This window comes from Artemia sp. Qi Xiang Cuo, chromosome 3 (genome assembly GCF_049724085.1).
Source record: "Artemia sp. Qi Xiang Cuo chromosome 3, ASM4972408v1, whole genome shotgun sequence".
NCBI classification, from domain to species: Eukaryota; Metazoa; Arthropoda; class Branchiopoda; order Anostraca; family Artemiidae; genus Artemia; species Artemia sp. Qi Xiang Cuo.
The window spans coordinates 24,017,223-24,033,041 of NC_142796.1; the positions used below are offsets into that span (position 1 = coordinate 24,017,223).

General features: G+C 35.6%; 1 protein-coding gene across 1 annotated transcript; it reads left to right on the forward strand.

Annotated features, from left to right (window-relative positions):
- Positions 1-1,020: 1,020 nt before the first annotated feature.
- On the forward strand, positions 1,021-1,404 carry LOC148953898 (uncharacterized). The gene has a single exon (XM_089086005.1). The coding sequence runs from the start codon at positions 1,021-1,023 to the stop codon at positions 1,402-1,404; it is 384 nt and encodes a 127-aa protein (XP_088942131.1).
- The last annotated feature ends 14,415 nt before the right edge of the window (positions 1,405-15,819 follow it).

Genomic DNA, 15,819 nt, shown 5'->3' on the forward strand with positions numbered 1-15,819 from the left:
ACGGCACGTAACAAAGTGCTCCGGCAGCATTACATTATCTGTAAATGATTCTATCTCTTACAAGCGCCGCGATGACTTGGAATCAATTTTTAATGGTGTGGTCAAACGTTGTCGATCTGTCTACTCAATAGTCCTTGAAATTCTTGGAAAGTCATCTCCAGTAGATTTCGTGGGCCTTTTTTATAAGCCACCGCCATTTCCAAGGGACATTTTCTGTTCGCAACCTGAGCAGCTTACGTCGGAGATAAATGAATGTGGTCGAGGTAAAAATCCATGTCTTATGGGTGACTTTAACATCAACTTACTGACGATAGACGGTGACGCCCATTAGCGTTCGTTCCTTGATACAACTTTATCATCTGGTCTTCTACCCACTGTATTTTTTCTCACACGGCATTGTTCAGCTAGAAATACTGCAGCACTGATTGACAATATATTCCTTTCCTTTAACCCTCACACATCTTTTATGTCGCATATTATAACATCTGATGTTTCCGATCACTACCCAGTCATCAAAGTGTTCCCAGCAAGGGCAGGCCGGTCCACTAAGTCAGCGTCTAATTGTGTTTTCACGTATCGAAGTTTTTCCCAAAAAAAACATTGATTACTTCACTGAAACCCTGAAATCGAATGATTGGTCTGCTGTAACTCATGCGTCTTCGGCAGATATGGCAGCAAATGCACTCACGAGCCGGCTTAACACAGTTAACAAAACGGTGTTTTCCTCTACGAATAAGTCGGATCAAAAGCGTTCCCAAAAGTCCTTAGATGACGAAAGGTCTCGTTCAGTCTAATGAACACAGAAATAGACTGTACCTGAAAGCTTATAATTTTACAACTCCTGAAGAGAGAGAGACATACAAAAAGTACAGAAATACATTAAACGGATTAGTACGTAATGCAAAAAGGCGGTATTATGCAGAGAGAATAAATGAATGTAAGAGTAACTTGAGAAAAGTATGGGAGGTTCATGAAATAATATGTCAAAAAAGGAAGAAGGTGGCTAAAGAAATAATAAATATGCATGGTGAGACAGTAGCAAGCGAATCTCGTGCTGACGCTTTAAATCAATTTTTCGTTAATCAGACATCTCTACATGCTTCTTGCCCATCCCCTGAACAAACCCACAGTAGAACAATATCAAGTCTTTTTCTAGCGCCATGTACGAAAGAGGAATTACTAATGATTATCAGTAATCTGCCTAATGGAAAAACCCAAGACACCTTTGGGCTGTGCAGCTATATCTTGAAGAAGGCCTCTACAGGTCTTGTAGCTCCACTTACACACTTGGTCAACCTTTCACTAGCAACCGGAGTTTATCCTAACGTGCTTAAAACTGCCCAAGTCCTTCCTCTCTACAAAAAAGGAGACAAGAGTCGCATCTCTAATTATCGACCCATATAAATTCTACCGCTTATATCAAAAGTCCTTGAGCGAGTGGTTTACAACAAAGTATATAGATTCCTCAATGTCAAGCAGCTACTCTCTCCCCGTCAATACAGGTTTCGGCATCATTGAACTTTGCATGCCTTAGTTGATTCATTTGAATAGATATTAAATAGCCAGGATGCTGGAGAAAAGGTACTAGGGATTTTTCTGGATTTCACTAAAGCTTTCGACACGGTATGCCATTCAATCCTCCCAACAAAATAAAATTCATTTGGAATATATGGTGTTGCTCACGAGTGGTTTTAATCGTATCGCACTGATCGTAAGCAGTGTGTAATTGTGGAGGGTAGTGTCATGCCAGAAATACCGGTAAGATCTGGCGTACCTCAGGGGTCGGTACTTGGACCGCTTTTGTTTATTTTGTATATCAATGACCTGAAAACATGTCTTACTACAATGCACACCCAGTACTATTCGCTGATGACTCAAATTTCTTCATTGCTGCTGAATCATCCGAGTCTGCTGCAAAAAAGGCGCAAAAAACAATTGACGATATATCTGATTGATGTTTTCGTAACAAAATGCAGGTAAATGCTACAAAAAGCTGCATCATAGTCTTCACTTCTGCTCCTTCAAAGCCCTCATTGTCTCACAATGTCGCACTGTCAATCAATAGAAATCCCATTCCTAAGATCACAGTCACAAAGTTCCTAGGTGTATTTGTCGATTCCTCTCTTTCGTTAAAACATCACATATCCCAGCTGTCTTCAACCGTCCTCACACCAAACATCAAAAATACATAGAGCTAGTCTGCTTCTAAGTGCTGACATGATGAAAATGTTTTATAATGCTTTTGTCTTCCCCTACTTGAACTACTGCTGTTCTGTCAAGGGCAATACATTCAAATCTCATCTAAAATCATTAAAGAGATCACAAAACCGTGCAGTTAAGGCCACATATTGCCTCCCCATGCTATACCCCTCAACAGATCTATACAGAGGCACTGGAACAGTAGATATAACAGAGATAACCAACTTTAGTAATCTGCGTTTAGCACTCTCGGCAATATCGAATAGAATTCCTCAAGGTCTTTCCAGGTACTTGAACTTTGTAGCACAATTCATCGAGGAAGAGCTCTCCACTGCAACAAGTACAATCTTATGCTACCGAAAAGAAGCCTTACAAGGTCTCAACACTCCAGTTTATAGAAGTGTTTCTGTATGGAACTCAATTAATGAATCTATTAAATCCATAAAATCCTTTGGCACACTCCAAAAACAATACCTCTCTTACACAGTATTGGATACAGCATGAGTTAATGTCTCAATTTTTTGTTTGTATTTGATCCTCTCACTCTCCTTCTTAGACCCCACCTCGTATCAATTCTTTCCTTTCTAATTCTTTGTCCCTCTCTTATTTTATCAGCTCTTCTCTTTTCATTTCATAGTGCGATATAAATTTGTTTACCAATATCGGGTGTGACTCGTACAAGCATTGCTTTTAGTCAAAATGTTCATGTTAATTGTTTCGTTTGTTCATTTACTTAATAATAAAAGGTTGATTGATTAATTGATTGATTAATTGATTGAAGTTATTCCCTTGGACATATAAGGTTTTAATAGAAAGTTTTTTCATAGAAGCTTCAAAAAGCGATCATTCGAATGGAAATTGAGAAGATTAGTGCTTTATTTTTTGGTCAAAAGTTATCAGAGGGAAAATGAACCCTACCGCCCCCATGCCCATCGTTTCCCCAAACACTTTCAATCAAAATGTTGAGAATGCCATTTTGTTCAACGTATTTGAAAGGCCTGAAACTTATGTATTTAAGGATAACAAATTCCCCCAGCCCTCAGGACAAGGGTTGTATGCTATGCTCTGGGGGTATATAAGGTTTTATAGAAAGCGTGGTCATATAAGCTTTGGAGGCGGCTCATTGGATTGATAATCAAACGCTTTAGTGCTCTTTCTAGGAGTCAAAATGATCGGAGGGCTGCTAACCCCCTCCCTCCACACACACACGTCGTATTGTCCCGAAATGCATCTAATAAAAAATTTAAGAAAGTCATTCTATTTAAAATAGTCTAAATTTCATACAACAAGGCTTTCGGGGTTGAAACACACCCCAGAAATTACAGGTAAGGGTTGTAAGCTGTGCCCAGGGGGTATTTAGGGTTTTTATGGAAGGGATGGTTGTATAAACTTAGAAGAGGCTCATTCTGATGAAAATTGGAAGTTTTAGTTCCTTTTTAAGCGTTGAAGTGGTGGACGGCATTTATCCCCCCTCCTAAACCCTCTTTTCATCAAACACATCCGATTGAAATTATCATATAGTGAGTTTTTTTCAAAATGGTCCAAAGAACGTATAATAATGGCTCTATGGATGACACAACCCCCCCCCCCCAGCGCCCTTTGGATATAGTTCTAAGTTTTTATTAGGGCATATAAGGTTTCTACTGAATGGGCGGTCGTATAAACATGAGATGGGGCTTATTTGATGTGAAATTGGAAGTTATAGCGCCCTTTTTAAGAGTCAAAGTGATTTGAGATCAAACTGTCCCCCTGTCCACGCTCAGCATTTGCCTTAATACCTCCAATCAAAATTTGAGAACTATTTTTACTATCATAGTTGAAGGTTTTGGAAATTATGTCTATGAGGAATACACCCCCCCTATAGCTCTCAGAGAAAGGGCTGTAAGTTATGGTCTTAGGACACATAAGGTTCATATAAAAAGGGTGGTCATATAAACATAGGAGGGGACTCGTTGGATTAGTAATCTTTAGTTCTAGTGTTCTTTTAAGAGTCAGAGTAATCAGAGCGCAGCAACTCCCCCCCCCCTCCACACACAAACACAAACACGTCTTGTTTTCCTGAGATGTATCCAATAGATATTTTGAGATAGCCCTTTTATTCAAAATAGTCCGAATATAATATAACAAGGCTATTTAGGTTGATATAAACCACCAAAACCTCAGGGCGAGGGCTGTAAGTTACACCCCTGGAGCATTTAAGGTTCTTATGGAAGGAATGCATAAGGTTCAGAGGTAGCTCATTTGGTTGAAATTGCAAGTTCTAGTTCTCTTTTAAGAGTCAATAGTTATGGAGGTCATGTAGCACACCCCCCAACCCATCCACCCCTCTTTTCACCAAATGCGTTTGATTGAAATTGTGTAATTGCAAGTTTGTTTAAAATTGTCCAAAGAATTGATAATAACGCGTCCAGGATCGGCAAAACCCCCCAGTAGTGAGAGTGTATAAGGTTTCAATTACACATGGAATTACACAAGAATATACAGTGCAGTTTGACGTGCACATTGTAAACAGCGACCAAACCTTTTATATTATATACCTATACTACTACTACTACTAACAACTCATCGCAGCACCAAGCCGCCTGAGGCAAACACAGCTACGCACGCTCCTCCTCCACCACAATCTATTCAAAGCCTCCCTTTTTACACCCGCCCACGAAGTTCCCATTTCCTTTACATCTTTCCTTATGACGTCCTCCCACGCCCAGTCGGGGACGACCTGCTTTCCGTTTAGCCCTAGATGGTTTGCCGAAAAGAACAATCTTCGGCAATCTGTCATCCTTCATCCGCAAAACGTGCCCTAACCACTTCAACCTTTCTTTCATTAAAGACCTAGAAAGCGGTATTGAACCACATTTTTCGTATAGCCTATTGTTTGAAATACGGTCAGTCAGCCGGGTACCCAGAACAATCCTTAAGCAATTTCTCTGGAAAACATCCAGCAAATTTTCATCCGCTTTTCGGAGCGTCCATGCTTCAGAGCCATATTTGACCACTGTCATCACTGTAGCTTCTAAGATTCTAATCTTGGTTTGCAGACTTATCTTCCTATTCTTCCAGAATTTTTTTAACTGTGAAAAAACACCCTGAGCCTTGGCTATTCTATATTTAACATCTTCACTGCTCCCACCATCTTTACTAATAATACTACCAAGGTAAGTGAAACTGCCCACCTGATCAATCTTTTCATTACCCAATATCACCTTTTCATCTTCACTTATTCCTAGCCTTAGTGACTTAGTCTTCCTAGCATTAATTTTCAAACCAATACTAGCACCCTGAACTCGCAAAACCTCTAAAACTTCATTCATTTTGCTCACACTTTCATCTAGGATGCTTAAATCATCAGCATAATCCAAGTCCAGGAGACTTTTTCCTCTCCATTTGATTCCGTGGTCTCCCATTGCCTTTCCTGTGCTCCTTAAAACAAAGTCCATCAAAATAATCCATATAAAGGGGGATAGAACACAACCCTGCTTAACTCCTGATTTAATACAAAACCAGCTGCTAACCTCATTTCCTACCTTAACCGCAGTAGTGTTATTCTCGTACATAGGACTAATCCCTTTAATGTATTTGTCTGGTGTACCATACAAGGATAAAACCTTTGCTAGAGCTCTTCTATCAACAGAATCGAACGCTTGCTCATAATCTATAAAACTGAGGACCAAAGGTGTTTGAAAACTTAGGCACTTCTCAATTATTAACCTAAGAGTGAAAATTTGGTCAACACATCTTCTACCTTTTATAAAAACACAATGATCTTCTATTAAAACTTTGTCTAATGAATCTCTCATTATAAAAAGCATAATATAAATTAGTAATTTGATACATACATAGAACGGAATAATGCCTCTATAATTACCACACTCACTTTTATCACCCTGCTTATAAAATGGCTTAATTAAGGTTTTCCTAAAATCGTTAGGTACTTCCCCTTTTTCAAAAATCATATTCATAATCTTCAATAACTTATTTCTAACCTCAGAGCCACCAAATTTAAGAAACTCATTTACTACCCAATCAGCACCTGGAGCCTTATTATTCTTTAATCCTTTTAGTACTGTTTCTAATTCCTCCTCACAAAACAAATCTTCCTTCACATCCAAGGTATCACAAACTTTTTCATTTTCCTCTATATTTTTTCCTGCAACTCTATCTCGGTTAAGCAAGTTCTCAAAATGTTCGGCCCATCTCGCTTTAGCTTTTTCCTTATCGCTAATTGCCACCCCATTCCTATCTTTAACTGGGACAAGTCCGGATTGACTACTACCTCTCAATTTGTTAACGTGCCAGTACAATATTTACTATTATGCCGTCTAGCTGCATCTTCTAAATCCTCGGCAATTTTGTCCATGGCCTCCACTTCACACCTCCTTAGTTCATATTTCAATGCTTTCTCCACTTTCTTTACATTTCTTTTGTTTTCATATGATCTATCACTCAGATAATTATTGTACAAGTCCTTTCTCCTTTCTATTAAACATAAATCGTTCTCACTATTATTCTTAGCTACAGTTCTACCTTTTTTCCCTAAGATACCTTTAGCAACTTCACAAAATATTTTTGCGCAATTATTCCAACCATCTTCCACATTATCAAGTTTTAAACTCTCAAGTCCAGTATTCAACTGCTCATCGAACATATCTCTCAAATTGTAATCCTGGAGTTTACCAACATCATAACTTTCCGGTAGGTAGTTATCCTTCCGAAATTTGAGCTTCAAATTAACCCTAGACGCTACTAGATGGTAATCTTTGCTTTTAAAATCTATAACAGCACTCCTATATACCCTAATAACCTGTATTGATCCTGCCAGTCTTCGGTTTACTATAACATAATCAATAAGGTTTGCTGTCTTACCATCACGTGAATACCATGTTAGCTTATGAGCCATTTTATGACCAAACACCGTATTGGTTATAACTAAATTGTTATACCTACAAAATTGCAAAAGTCTGTATCCATTACTGTTTTCTTTTCCTACACCAAATTAAACCTAAGCTGGGATACCATCAATCCTTATTTCTACCAGCCTGGGCGTTAAAATCTCCCAGCAATAACATCATATTTCTAACTGGGTCCTTGTCTATTTGCTCCTTTAACTGTAAGTAAAATTCATCCGAGTCATTAGTATCTCCATCAGTCGGTTCTGCGGGGGCGTATACTACTATATCTGATACCTTGAACTTTCTAGTCATAAAATTAGCAATTAGTATTCTATTATTAATACCTTCCCAGCCTAAACAAGACTTAGCAGCTTGCTTATTCATCATGAGCTCTACTCCCTGTCTATGTACCCCATCCTTCCTGCCTCAGTAAATAAATTCTATATCAACTAATATCAGGCTTCCTACCCTTGGGATATGAGTTTCAGAAACTCCTAATAAATCCAGTTCGAATCGTCTGAATTCGTCAATGAAAAAGTCTATACGATAGTCACTTTTTAATATCGTAACATTCCAAGTTCCAATTTTCATGTTCTTTAAATCATTGAAATTTTTTTCGCCTCAGGAAAAGCAATGATCCCGGATACCAGTGCAGGACGGGGATCACATATCTTCTCAAGTCTACACCGAAGTGCTTAAGCCGGCTTAGAACCGGACAGCAAGAAGTCCCTGGGACCTCCAAGAATGGAGGCTTTGTACAATCCTGGGTCCATCTTGGTCGCAACATGGTTTTCACCGCTTGGCGATGTTCTTCTATCAACAAGAGTCGAAATCCTGCACAAATAATCTCAAGTCTATTACGTTCGACTCATTATATATTCATGCCTACAAATATTCTGCTACTACGGGGAGGCAACCCGTAATAGATAAATTAGCTAGGAAGAAGTTTTTCAGCCCAAAGACGCCCATCAAAACATACCAATCCCAGAAGAATTGTCCATTAGTCAGAATGCCGTGGGAATGCTGTGTCGTTTACTAGGCTATAATTTCCTCGAGGGGTGCCACTCCTCAATTGGGAATAGAGTTGACTGCAAGGTCCCCAGTCTTGCATGCACCCCGAAAAGGTCGAGACTGCCCTTTGCAGACGCCGTTGTCCATAGATCTGGATTTTACGCTCTGCCGCAGTTGTCCTCCTATAGAAGATCCTCCCGCGATGGTGTTCTGCATCACCTTGTAATTTAACCCATTGTTGGGAGAAGGTTTGCAAACTCAAGGAACTTTTAGACAAACCAGTGGATACTTTTGAGTGTGCATTTTAGTGGCCTTCTTCCACCTCCGCCTGTATTTATGACCCCGGGCAAGGGTACTCCAGATTCTATTATGGACCCCCAGGGACAAGGTCCCCCCTTGGTCGATGCCTCCTATGGAGGTACCCTACATATCTGTAGAGCGTTCCCCTATCGTAACCTGGGGACATGCTGAATGGCCTGGGGGAGGCCAGATAAACGGATCACTTTTGTTTTGCAAAGGCAATAACTCAGTGACATATTTAACCTACTACTTATAAATATACATAACTCACTGACTAGGCCTATATAAGTTATATACAGAAATATATAGCTCAGTGACACATTTAACCTACTACTTATAAATATGTGTAACTCACAGACTATGCCTACATAAGTTATATACAGAAATATATAACTGAGTGACATATTTAGCCTACTACTTATAAATATGTGTAACTGACTGACTAGGCATATAAGTTATATACAGAAATATATAACTTAGTGACATATTTAGCCAACTACTTAAAATATGTGTAACTCACTGACTAGGCCTATATAAGTTATATACAGAAATATATAACTCAGTGACATATTTAGCCTACTACTTATAAATATGTGTAACTCACTGACTAGGCCTATCTAAGTTATATACAGAAATATATAACTGAGTGACATATTTAGCCTACTGCTTATAAATATGTGTAACTCAATGAATAGGCCTATATAAGTTATATATAGAAATATATAACTCAGTGACATATTTAACCTACTACTTATAAATATGTGTAACTTACTGACTAGGCATATCTAAGTTATATACAGAAATATGTAACTGAGTGACATATTTAGCCTACTACTTAAAATATGATTAACTCACTGAATAGGCCTATATAAGTTATATACAAAAATATATAACTGAGTGACATATTTAGCCTACTGCTTATACATATGTGTAACTCACTGACTATGCATATAAGTTATATACAGAAATATATAACTCAGTGACATATTTAACCTACTACTTATAAATATGTGTAACTCACTGACTAGGCCTATCTAAGTTATATAGAAAAATATATAACTGAGTGACATATTTAGCCTACTACTTCAAATATGTGTAACTCACTGACTAGCCTACTGACTATGACTATATAAGTTATATACAAAAAAATATATCTGTGTTACATATTTAGCCTACCTATTATAAATATGTGTAACTCAATGAATATTCATATGAGTTATATACATAAATATATAACTGAGTGCCATATTTAGCCTACTACTTATGAATGTGTGTAACTCACTTACTAGGCATCTAAGATCCATGAAAACATATGTAACTGAGTTACAAGTTTAGCCTACTACTTATAAATATGATTAACTCTCTGACTAGGACAATATGAGTTATATACAGAAATATTTAAATAAGTGTCAAATTTAGACTACTGCTTACAAATATATTTAACTCAGTGACTAGGCCTATCTAAGTTATATACAGAAATATATAACTGAGTGACATATTTAGCCTACTTATTAATATCTCATCAAATTTAATAAATAAAACTTTAACAAGTATATAAATTATATAAATTATCATGTATTACATAATATCATGTATCATAATATAATTATCATGTATCATAAATTATATAAATATATATAATATATATAAATTATCATGCGTGTGAGATGCGTGTTAAATATACCAACCGATTCATGTCATGAAGTTGTCTGGGTAGAGTGCAAGCCATCCAAACTATCAAAAAAGTTCTCATGTTTGACAATTGTATCTGAGTATTACCCAGAGAGTGCAAAAATAGGAAAGAGCTTATCAGCTACTTATAGACCTACATCGATAAACTTCGTCGTGCCCATGCCTATCCTGGCTTCATAATAGCTGGCGATTTTAACCAGACGAACAGAAAATGGGTATCTAGTGTCCTTGATCTGAAGCAGGTAGTTACCATTGCTACGCACTAGAGTGGCAGTACTCTAGACATAATATTTACAAACAAAAAAAACAACATTTTGTTAGCACATCTGCTTAAGACACTTATAATTCGACATATGGCAAAGATCTGCTATTTTTATTTTTTTTTATTTTTTCTAGTCCTGTTGATAGTGAGAATGTAACTTTTCCTTTTTTTTTCTTCCTTGAGCCAAAATATGATCAACAGCTACAGTTAAGTGTCGAGTTTCCCACGATTTTAATTATATTTCTTGTATTTCCAATAAGGACGTATCCCAGGTTTTTGTTCGAGGGAGAGGATGGTACTTGTTAAGAATCTAGAAACACGCGAGAAGTGAAGTTTCGCTAATGCTAAAAAATAAAGCAAAAGTAAGATGAAAATATAATATAAATTTGCACATTAGGAGAGGGGGGGGGATAAAGCGTAGCATATATTAAATACGTGACCTAACTTAACCTAGGTACCTTTTTTGCCCCTTCAACCCCAAAAATTTAAATCTTTGTCATGGAGTGAGCAATACCTCACAAGCAGCGGAAACCTGTTTTTCATTAAGTATCTCGGTCTTTCTCGCTTGTTTCTGAATTCTTAACAAGTACCGAGGGGATTTTTTTAGGGGAGGGGGGGTTTGGGGGAAGGGTTAAAAAAGTAAAAAACACCGAAAATTTGTTTACAATCATTATATAATATATATATATATATATATATATATATATATATATATATATATATATATATATATATATATATATATATATATATATATATATATATATATATATATATATATATATACATATATATACATATATATATATATATATATACATACACATATATATATATATATATATATATATATATATATATATATATATATATATATACACATATACATACATACACATATATATATATACATACATATATGTATATTTCCTTATTCTCTCAACTATTCACGCCCTTTAGTTGAACTTCCACTTACTGCATATATTACCTAATAACATTCAAAAAGAATAATTTTTTTCTTTTTATTAGCTTTTGTTTCTTAAAAGAAGGCAATAATGCATCTTTTAAGAAAAACAATTGGAAAAACCTAGACTCATCAAATTGATAAAGTTTTATATATATATATATATATATATATACATATATACATATATATATATATATATATATATATATATATATATACACACATATATATATATATATATATATATATATATATATATATATATATATATATATATATATATATATATATATATATATATATATATATATATATATATATATATATATATATATATATATATATATATATATATATATATATATATATATATATATATACACATATACATACATACACATATATATATATACATACATATATGTATATTTCCTTATTCTCTCAACTATTCACGCCCTTTAGTTGAACGTCCACTTACTGCATATATTACCTAATAACATTCAAAAAGAATAATTTTTTTCTTTTTATTAGCTTTTGTTTCTTAAAAGAAGGCAATAATGCATCTTTTAAGAAAAACAATTGGAAAAACCTAGACTCATCAAATTGATAAAGTTTTATTTCCCGCTTATCACAAAAACAAATCGCACCATCATGTCCTTTTATGGATTATAAAAAAAATGTGAGTTGGACTAATGTCAAATGTCATATTTGAATATTTCCATTTTGATTAAAAAGAAATAAACGTATCTTTTCTTTTATTTAAGGCTACTTGAGTTCAGGTTGCCCATTCATGAAAATGTAGGATTTCTTTTTTGCTTTCTTTTTTATATGAATATATTAAAAAAGGATATTCTTTTGAAATCTAAGAGGGTTCGTTTTTGTTAATTAATTAAAAAAAAAATTTCTACAAAATAAGTTTTTCAAAGAAAAGTAAAGAACTCCATTAAACAGAAAATGAGCGAAAATAAAATCAAATAATGTACTAAGCGTGAAACTACCACAAATCAGCATCGATAAATAAATGAAACCCAAAACCAACAGAAATTACAATAAATAACCGAATCAAACTCAAAACGAGCAGAAATTATCACCCATGCATTATCCAGTGTTCCATTTCTTTGAAGTATGTGCTATCAGACTGGTTTCTGATCTTTTGGACAATTGCCTTTAGTCAACATTAGTTTGTTAGGAATGTGTCGCTAGATAGCATTTGCGAATTGGACTACAGGAACGATATTAATTGAATAATAGGGGAAAAACAGTGCTATATAGCATTTGGGAATTGGATCGTGTGAAGGTGGAGAAAAAAAGGGTATAATATTTGCGAATTGGACTATACGAACGATATTAATTGAATAATAGGGAAAAAACAGAGCTAGATAGCATTTGCGAATTGGACTCTATGAACGATATTAATTAATGTTTGAATAATAGGAGCATGAATGATTCTAATTAGTGATTGGATCGTATGAAGATGGAGAAAAAGGGTTAAACTGACTGCCAGTTAAGGTAACCCCGAAGAGCATGTTAGCTCATTGCTTATTTACTATAAATTTGGAACAATATCAATCTATGGAAAGGGTTAACGATGATAAAATGGTCTTATGACTTGACCTAGCTTTACTTCTTTGATGTGTTCTGTATAATACACAAGTGGCGTTTGAACAGTGTTTTCAATTTAAAATAGAGTTTAACATTATAGTATACTAAAAAGTTGATACTAAGAGAGATGTAGATGGCAAGAAAAGAATTTTAATAATAAAATTCAGAACAAACTTTAGAAATCCTTGCAATTCAAGTAGTAAGGTGTATGTGAGTACGAACCGTCAAGGACCATAAATACCAACGACCCTAACCACCATAAACCTCAACCCCCAAAGGTCCCCTATCCCCAAACTCGAAGGGGGCCCCCTTCCCTCCAACTTTTTGCCCCCCCCCCCCCATTTTTGCCACACCTGTCATTCATGGCATTTTGGTCGACATATTGTTTAGGTTCTCAGCAACTGTGTCATCTCTGATTCGATCCAAAAAAGAAAAAATAACAATGCTAGACTCAGAAAAAATATTCACTAGAAAACTTGATAGTTAACAGACAAATGCTGGAAATGAAACTAGTGCTGCAGACTATTGCTGGAAATGACCATATCACGGTTCAAGAAAATGTGATAAAGAGAGTAGCAACAACGAAGTATTTGGGGTTTTTAATTGATGAAAACCTGTCGTGGAAAAACCATTCAAGTGCAATAGCTGAAAAATTAAGCAGAGGCCTTGGGGTGATGCGAAGAATTAAAAATCTAGTCCCAAAAAAGATCCTGAAAATGATTTATTTTTCTATATTTTACCCATATATTAGCTACGGATGCTCTATATGGGCAAGTAATTTTGTAACATGTTCCAAAAGAGTAGAAAAGCTTCAGAACAGAGCTGTAAAATTGTTATCTGGATTTGATGATTCTGATGGGGTTCCTGCTCATGAGCATTTTAAAAAGAATAAGTTATGTATATATCTCAAATTCGAGATTACCAAGTCGCGATTTTCTTGTATAAATATTTGAATCAGCTGCTCACCCCTGCTTTTGAAAATCTTTTTACTTTTAATAGAGACCGTCATGATCATAATACAAGAAAAGCTGATGACTTAACTCATGAGTTTAGGAGTACCATTCGGGCATCTTTTGTGATTCGCCATTATGGTCCCCATGTTTGGAACATATAGCCCGAGTGTGTGAAAAATGCGCCTAGTCTTCCCGTTTACAAGTCACGGGCAAAGAAGTTTCTTTTATCTCGTGAGTGAATTTGGTGTTAAGCCCACTCCAGGTTGTCATTCTATTTATGGTATTTCCCCGATGTACTTTGCTTTTTTTTCTATCTACTTCTTGTCTTTTTCTCTTTCTCTCTTTTTTCCTTTATTCCTTCATCAGATAAGTTTCTTGTGTGTTGAATAGCAAGGTATGAATTTTGCTTTAATTAGCTGGAGTGATAACCTTGTTTGCTCTTTCAAGCTTATTGCCTTTCTTGGCAGGCAAAAGGCGAGTAGTATTTAGTTTCATTTTTTAATAAATATATATCTCGTATATTTCATATATCTCATCTCATAATGTACGTTGAGAAAGTTACAAAACATGGGCATATACATTTAGAAATGAACAAGCACAAGGGGTGATTATGAGAGGGTAGAAATTCTTGAAATCTTGAAATCTTTCTGTTTCTGCTATGTAACAAAATATGTCTTGTTTAAAACGTTTTCCTCAGTTCTGTTTTTTTCCGTCAGTACTTCTATCCGCGATCTCAATAGCCCCCCCCCCTCCATGAAAAATACAACATTTAAATTTTTGTTATTCGTCGCTTTTTAAAGTTAATAGTGATAAAATAGAATGTTTGAAACAAAAGTAAAGAGCAGTCAAATAAAAGTAGAGAGCAGTCAGGGGTAAACCCCCTAACCCCCTTGGATACGGCCTTGATTGAAACCCAAAACGAGCAGACATAACATCAAACTTAAAACAAAGGGAAGTTATTATGAATGAATAAGCAAAACCTGAAACGAACAGAAGTACAATGAATAAATAAGTAAAACCTCTAAAATTAACTCGAACGTAAACTAAAATTAACTAGATTTATGTTATATGGGCAACGTGATGTGTTGCATCAACCTTTGGTCAAGAAACACTCGAGAAAGGCGAAAAAAAACTTTACAAACATCCTTTTATTAACCAATAAAAAAATAGTGTCGATTGAAAATGAATGAAAATAACTTTTAAAATTTTTTTTAAAAAAAAAAAATTCTCAAAGAAAAGTAAACAGCTGCATTAAACCAATGACAAGCAGAAAAAAGTCAAATAATAATTCATACTGAATAATGAAGTGGAACCGATAGTCATAATTTAAATGAACGGATATTACCACTAACAGGATTAGGGCTAATGCCCCCCCTCAGCCTTCGTCAAGGTCAGTCATTTACGCTTTAGTGTATAATCTTAAAACTTTTCTCTTAAGTAAACATAATAACATAGGGATTCGTGGAGTTCCTTTCTCATGGTTCGGCTCTTATCTCTCTGGTAGAGTACAGAGTGTGAGTCTGGGTGGCATGACCTCACATCCCCTACCTGTCCGGAGGGGAGTCCCGCAGGGCTCTGTTCTTGGTCCAATACTTTTTCTCCTTTATATTAAGGATTTGGTTACGGACCTGGGTCCATCAGTGCACCCAGTACTTTTTGCTGACGATAGCAACTTTTTCATCGCCGGCCCTAATTTACCATCAGTCGTCACCTCTCCTCAAATCCTTCTGATTAGAGTACAGGAGTGGTGTCTCGTTAACTGCATGACCATTAACAGCAAGAAAAGTCAGGTTGTTTTATTTTGAACCCCTTACAAAAATAAATGAAGCTCAGCAAGCACTTGGCCTAAAATATTCCACCAATCTCCTCCCGCAGGTCGAAGTTGCCAAGTTTCTTGGCGTCCACATAGACTCCTCCCTATCATTTGCAACACATGTTTCCTAC

Coding starts and splice junctions, on each gene's coding strand:
- LOC148953898 (XM_089086005.1), top strand. CDS start 1,021: ATGCATGGTGAGACAGTAGCAAGCGAATCTCGTGCTGACGCTTTAAAT.